The sequence below is a fragment of the Electrophorus electricus genome, chromosome 10, assembly GCF_013358815.1.
Source record: "Electrophorus electricus isolate fEleEle1 chromosome 10, fEleEle1.pri, whole genome shotgun sequence".
Taxonomy (NCBI): domain Eukaryota; kingdom Metazoa; phylum Chordata; class Actinopteri; order Gymnotiformes; family Gymnotidae; genus Electrophorus; species Electrophorus electricus.
Genome location: NC_049544.1, coordinates 1,062,501 through 1,070,000, shown reverse-complemented (window position 1 = coordinate 1,070,000; position 7,500 = coordinate 1,062,501). Strand labels below are relative to the sequence as shown.

Genomic DNA, 7,500 nt, shown 5'->3' with positions numbered 1-7,500 from the left:
GAACGTCTCAACAAGTCAGGAGATTAGGTAAGAGGTCAAAGGCCAAAGTTCAGAAGCCTTGACTAAGTGAAACGGAAGCCTTGGGGTTCGTTAGTCGTGGTGAATGTTTCCTCATGGTGGCATATTAGCAATATTACAGTTCAAATGACGGTTGTGTTCCCGTCATCTTACGTGCTTGTTTCTATCTGTGTAGAGATAATTAGAGAGAAGACTACGGATGAAGAGGCACTCTGAAGTGTGGGAGGCGCAAATCTCCTTCTGAGAGGCACGAGGAGACGAACTTTAGCTGTAAATGTAGTTTTCGGGGTGGACGGGGAAAGTGGGTGTGGGTTGGGGGTTGGAATAATGGGGTTGGGGACAGTGGGTGTGGGTTGGGGGTTGGAATAATGGGGTTGGGGTCAGTGGGTTGGGGGTTGGAATAATGGGGTTGGGGACAGTGGGTGTGGGTTGGGGGTTGGAATAATGGGGTTGGGGACAGTGGGTGTGGGTTGGGGGTTGGAATAATGGGGTTGGGGTCAGTGGGGTGGGTGTGGGGTAGGTGGGCGGGGTTAATCACGGCATGTTTGGAGAGTGGCTAAGATAGGGTCTTTATAATGGGAAAGGGGTCTTCTCTTTTGATCTTTGGGTTAGGCTAAAAATAGCATCTGACATTATTCTGATCAAGTGTTGGGTCAGTCAAGCCAGTAATGAATATAGAGAAGAGGTTTGGAAAAGGAGGTACTGACCACCCAATTCTGTACCAGGCAGAAGGCCAAATTGCTTATGGACCCCAGAATCCTGGGCCCTCTCTGGAAATCACTGTGCCACTGGACTGTTCTCCGGTCCCACACTCCTGCACAGACTGTGCTAATCACGTGATGTCTTTTCTTTCCAAAACGACTGTAGCCCAAAGCGGCTGCGTGGGTGTATATACAAACTGCTTCATTGTGAACACATGCTACTGCAAATAACCACTGTTGCTCCTTTTCCTGCCGCATGGTATATATTGCCAAATATTTGCCTTTTACACCCGAGTTACATGTAAAGTCCCTACATAGCCAAGTGGATGCCTGTGTGTCTTAAATGTTTGCGCTAAACCCAAACGGTAGGGGATGAGATTTGGTGAAGGGTGGTGGACAGACAGAGAACTGAACATTCAAAGAGCCTCGTTGTCTTGGTGACCCCATAATTGAACTCAATCTTTTCAATTTCCTCCCTGTTGTTCTGGGTCCTGTGGCATAGACCACGTGTTCAGAGAGCAGTCCGGACTTAAGTATGACTGGTAACTGAGACGCCCTGTGGTCCCGTGTGTGTGTCACGAGCACTCTTTGTCTTGGCCACGTGTTAAGACTTTTCCGAGGCCTAGCACCAGTCAAAAGACCCTTACCTTAACCAAGCTATTATTTTATGATTATTCTGTTGTTTCAAAATGTGCAGTTTTCTGTCCCATCCCCGTGCCCTGGACATCATGGCCTATTATAAACTTTTAAAAACAGGCAAACCTGCAGACTTTGTCCCAGATCCGCTTAAGGACTTTCATTGACATGTTCGAATACTTTTACAGTATTTATCCAGCACAAATTTGGTGAATTTATCAGTAAACCAAGGGAACCCGAGCCCATGACCTCGGAGTTCCGTACGCCTCGCTCTACCTGCGCTAACAGGTGAGATACCGGAAGGCTACCCACACCCTTCCAAGGCCGGCTGTGTTTGTGCTGAGTGGGACTAGCCCCTAGCCCCTGCGCTGCGTGGCTCAGTGTGTTCCTGAAGCTGAGGGGAGTACTCTGAAATGCTGGGATTAGGGCCAGATCCTCTTTAGTGTGAGTCCAGACAGAGCGGCACCGGCTACATGCTTTCAGTGATGGATTTATGTTAAGTGATCATTTCTCACCACTCGTTGCTTGTATTTCTTTATTTCTTTTCCCTTTCTAAGCCAGAAATGTAAAGTACAACTAAGGTATGGGATGTAGAAGTAGTGAGCTGTTGTTGTTGTTGTTGTTGTTGTTATTTCATTTAATGATTTTTTAAATTTCTTAACTTTTTCTCTTGTGTTGGTGATCTGCGTGTAGCCGGACTGAGCCCCAGTCAGGCCCCGCCCACTGAGCCAGGCCCCGCCCACTGTGCTGTTTCATGGTCTCCTGTTCCTTCTTGCTTCTCAGCACGTTTCCATTTGCATGTCAGCCAGTTTCAGCGGCTCCAGTTCCTCTGATACACACGTACAAACACATTCTGCGAAGGCTAGAAAAATACAACAGATTCTTGACTCTTTAAGCAGCACCAAATGCAGTTTTAATAGTAATTGGATAAACCTGTGAATGAGGGAACTGTTCTGATTATGGAGGTAGTGGCTGAAGCTTCTGGTTTGCATTTATCTTACAATACTGCATGGATGTGTTATCCAATGGTTTGCTATGTATCTTATCCACCTGTTATCCTCACACACACACACACACACACACACACACACACACACACACACACACTGGCTAAACTAGTCTGAATGTTGGAGTGTCACAAAGTGATTTACCCTGCGTGAAACACTGGTGAAACTGGTACCTATTTGACACAGGTCATTGAGTGTGAGTACAAACCCTTTTAATAACTAGAGCAACGTTCTCTGTTTATTTACATGAGTCTACTGAATTTGTTTCCACACGTATAGCCATAACATGACTGTTAATGAGGTGTTTTTGTGGGTCACAGCCATTATCTGCATATCATGGAATTGGAAGTTTTTAAAATGTTGTGAAAATTAAAAAAGATTTTGTTTTTATTTTTAAAGAAAGATTGACCTGCATTTAAACTACTGAACTGTTGCAGCTGTATTTTTCTATTTTCCACTGGTCTTGTGCGGCGGTTTTTATAGGCTATAGTGATGGCTTCCCTTCTTCTGATGTATTGTATATTTTGTGATATTAGTTGTGATATTTGTATTGTGTAATTTCCTTTTTTGTGTGAGATTTATACTTCCAAAAAAAAAAAAAATCAACCCCCCCAGTGAACCAGTGTCCTGTTTTAAATGTCATCATCACGTCACATCTCATTCGAACTCAGTCACTGTATGACAGATTTTGTCTGAGTTATAAAGGTATCTAAGACAGATATTGTAGAGAGAAGCACTTTAGCATCTGGTTGTGTGGAGTCGTTAGGGAACGTTCTGTGTACATCCACCGTGTTGAGCGCATTAAAGACTCCCTGAGGACAGGCAGGATAGCACCGCATGTACGCAAAACATCCCACTTATGAGGTTCAGAGAAAACACTGAGAAGAAAATTACAGTTTTCCTGAACCCAAGGAGTTCTTGTCCCAAACTTGAATAAAAAGACAACGCTTGCTTCAACATTCTGTGGCCTATGCATTGATCGACCAAGCACGCCCATGAAATAGGCCTATCTTGGGCTGCGTTACTATGGCAACCTGTCGCTGGGCGAGAGAGGCTCGGTGCAATTTATGATTTCAATTATTTTTTGTTGTTGTTTATGATGCGGTGGAGGCTGGTGAAGACAGAGGCCCACGGCGTTCTGGAGCTCCCTGAAGCTCGAGCGAGACCAAACGTCCATTACAATATTGAAACATCCCCCTACTGCAAATCCCCACAAAGAGGATGGATTTATGGGTGGGTGGGAGAGAAAAGGAGGAAGGGAGATAACAGCGAGGTGGGTGGCACACTCTCAGGAAAAGAAAAACACACGAAATGTACCAAAATTACAGCGCAGTTTCTGGACCATATTGTGCAAGATGAATTATTTTACATGTTGGCGGAATTTCTTAGAGGCAACGGGTGTAGTCACATAATGTTTTGTTAAGTAACAGCTGCAGTGCTACTTGGGAGACACTGAGTTTTGGTGGCAATTAAGGTAAAAGAGACGACACTCGAATGGCCATGATAAACTCTGACCTTCTCTTGACTCTTATCACCACTTATTAATGCTTACAATAAAGGCGCAACACAGCACGCTGTAGTGCGCTAACCTGAGTTCAACTTAGGGAAAATGGGGTCTCAGGAGAAAGAGCTTATCCTCCCATCTTTTTTCATTCCTTCTGGTTTCCGATGGACTGAGGCCAGTGCAGGGGTGTGCTGATGTCAGAATTCATCCTGATTTGAGTGCAACGTTGTGATCGTGGCCAGAGGCTGTCTATCTTTCACCAGGTCTTCCTGACACCTGTCTTGTCTTCCTCTGGGTCTCCAGTTGGCCCAAATAACATGTTTGCGTATGTGTGCGTGTGTTTGTGCGTGTGGGTGTGCATGTCCGTGTGCTCGCGTGGATCACCAGAGGCAGAGAAAAAAGATTTGCGTGCACTTGTATGTTTTCTCGAGACAAGGTCACATTACTGCTGGCAACAGGTGCTGATTGGTCCTGTCTTCTGCCAGAGGGAAGGGGGGACCAGAATCTCATAGTAGTCACTTTTCCTTGAACCCTCTTCTCCATTGCTGATTGGTCCTGTCTTCTGCCAGAGGGAAGGGGGGACCAGAATCTCATAGTAGTCACTTTTCCTTGAACCCTCTTCTCCATGCAATGAAGAAAAAGAGAAGTGGGAGGGGTGGATGGGGGTGGGGTTAGTGGGTGGACTCTCACCTAAACATCCAAGAGCTCCTGCAGGTCTGCCAAAAGGATGTCCTGACCTGTATCTGAGCAGGTGTCTGTGGAGGTTGCCAAGGGAGACAAGACGGGGCACACCCCTGCTGGGGTCCTGGGCAAGGAGATAAAAATCCCCACAAACTTCCTCGGGCTTAAAGGGAAGGAGGCTAGATATGAGGAAGGTTGACTCAGACGCAGCGTGGATTAACAGGGTCCCGGGACTCTCCACCCACCACACCTTTAAGCTCCGTGTGCTAATGCATCGCTGTAGGCTATGTTCTCATTAGCATGCATTTATCAATAAGCCCCGCCCACCTGCCGCTGATCTCGGCCGTTTTCCCACGCTTCGACACTTTTGATGTGGCTGTGGTTGCTTTCAGCTTTAAGCTCTTGATTAAAGTCGTGTGTGGTTGGAGGAGGTACCGTAAGCCCTCATGGTGACAGGACAATGTTTACATCATTTGGCAGACACTCTTATCCACACCAGCTGACGTATTTATGAGCATGACAGTAGTACCTTCGTCTACCTGCTCTGCCAGGTGAGCTGCACCTGGAAACCATGAAGAGTTTAATACTGTGGGGACATGCTGCTTCAGGTTTCATGTGAAGACCAAAAGGCAACGGCTTTTGATGGGGATACTGAGCTGAAGGGAAGGATTAGGACATGGATTAGGTAACCATACATTTCTGTCTAGCTATCGTAATACACCAGGGAATAGAAATACCCTGCAAACATAGTGATACAAGGTGGCGTGTGTGTGTGCATATAAAAGGTCTCATCTGGGACACGGTCAATTGACTCCTTAATGAAGCAGTGAGTGTGTGAGTACGAGACCCCCTTCTGTTCCTCGTTATCTGTCCCAGCTAGAGTCCCCGCCATCCTGCTCCAGAACAACTGGAGCAAGACACTACCAGACATGCCTACCCAATTACCCAGAAGCATCTCACAAAAATCTATTATTATTTCACAGATTCATAAAAGGTTGTAACCGCCCTTGTGCAGCAGTAGGTCAGTTCTGTTTAGTTGCTTACAGCAAGGAAAACCAATTTGGACTGAAATCACGTTTTGGTCATTTCAAAATTAAAAACCGTATCACCTTATCTGTTTTTTTATCTGATCACATCCACTCATGGAGACCAGCCACTGGAACAGAATTACAGTGGCTGCAACAGGAATTGAATTGGTTGGCTATGATGTTATTGTTGTTGTTGTCCTTTTTACTGTTTGAGTTTCCTTGTCACACACCTAATACACATTGTGTTGTATTGTGGCCAATCAGTTAAATTCTGATTCAGCTTAGAATCATAAAAAAGGTCAAAAAGTGAATTTATTTTTTCATAAAATAAAATGTTTTAGGTCAAATAAGTTATGAATAGTATAAAGTTCCAATATACAAAATATAAGTAACTCTCAGAACTACGTGACCTTTATATCAGTATGAAGCACTAGGCATTCAGTTAACATGACTCAACAGGAAGTGGTCAGGCATATCTTCACATCTTCATATCTTCCCAGACTTTAATTGGCTGGGATGTTTGGTTTACCGTCTCACTGTTGTTGACACTTTGGAGAGCCGGTTGCTTAGAAGGTCCTGTTAAGGCCTGACACGACTCTCATAACTCACTTCACCTTCCTTATCACTCTGTCTGTTCATTTGTTAGGCAAAGGATAACATGGCCCTGTCTCAGAAGTGTGTGTGTGTGTGTGTGTGTGTGTGTGTGTGTGTGTGTGTGTGTGTGTGTGTGTGTGTGTGTGTGTGTGTGTGTGTGTGTGTGGCGTTTTCTGTCCATGTTTCCCTACTCCAGTGGGTATACACTGTACAGATGCTGGCAGTACCACCCTCTAGTTGGCCTCTGGTCTCTTCTCTCCATAGTGAAGGCTGCACCTGCTTGAACGAGGTAGAACCAAGACAAAGACACAGTGCACGTGGTCTGGGTAGAGCAGAGGTTATGGATAGTGCACAAGACATGAGTAGTGCACCAGACAAGGGTAATATACAGATATGGGTAGTGCACCAGATTGGGGCAGGAGACAAGATATGGGTAGCACCTCTAGACCATAAGTGTTACACAGAGGATGTGATTGGAGACAAACCGTGTACTAGGATTGGTGACGAAGTGGCTTGTCAGTTCCATGTCAAACGGTCCTCTTGATTCCATTCATCTGAGACTCAGATACCGGTGGACTGCACCAGTAAGATGGTGATTTAAATCCCAAGTGGTTCCTTATCAGGAAGATCCATTAGCCTTGTGGAGGTTAAGAGAATCTTTTAACCCATCGAGACTGGAGTCCACATGGTAGACAGTTATGGATTAGCCGGCCGAGATGTTTTGGTGGCTGACGTCTTGAGCCAAACACTTGTCTCCATATTATGACTCGACCAGTTCGGTGTGGTGACATAAACAAAAAAAAGCTCCCACAAAAATGTAGGAAAAAAACACCAGAACACAGGAATTCAAAATAACATTACGTGGAATTCCTGTTTTTGCAGTGAATTAATTAGTCAAGTGAAGTTGGATGGGGGAAGAAAATATGTATTATTTAAAAATAGGTCAAATTTGCAAAATATGTATATGAGATCAGTTTAACTGATGCGGGTCTCTGCTTTAGATCCTTACATTGTGTTTGTATAAGATTGTTATAAATGCTAAGATTGCGTATGAAGCAGCCTGTTCCTACACACCTTCCCTGTAAATCATCCGCTCTGTGTTCTTACACAGTTCTTCTCTAGGCGCATTGTTCATGTTGAATTTATACTTCCCCAGCTGTCAAATCAATATTGCAGTCACAGTACTGCTGCCAGTCATGTTATATCTTCCAGCATCCCTGTGTGTGTGTGTGTGTGGGTGTGTGTGTGTGGGTGTGTGTGTGTGTGTGTGTGTGTGTGTGTGTGTGTGTGTGCCGCCATCGGGCTGTTTCATGCTGTTGCAAAGGCCCCAC

The 7,500-nt window shown here is 45.1% G+C and overlaps 1 protein-coding gene across 1 annotated transcript in view; it reads left to right on the top strand.

Annotated features, from left to right (window-relative positions):
• The window catches only part of bcam (basal cell adhesion molecule (Lutheran blood group)), a 43,870-nt gene extending 43,552 nt beyond the window's left edge, over positions 1-318 (top strand). Inside the window, exons 15-16 of the mRNA XM_035530688.1 lie at positions 1-27; positions 194-318. The exon at positions 1-27 is cut by the window's left edge and continues 67 nt beyond it. Of these exons, the coding sequence (XP_035386581.1) occupies positions 1-27 (27 nt within the window). The 3' untranslated portion in view covers positions 194-318. The remainder of the gene's footprint in view (positions 28-193) is intronic.
• The last annotated feature ends 7,182 nt before the right edge of the window (positions 319-7,500 follow it).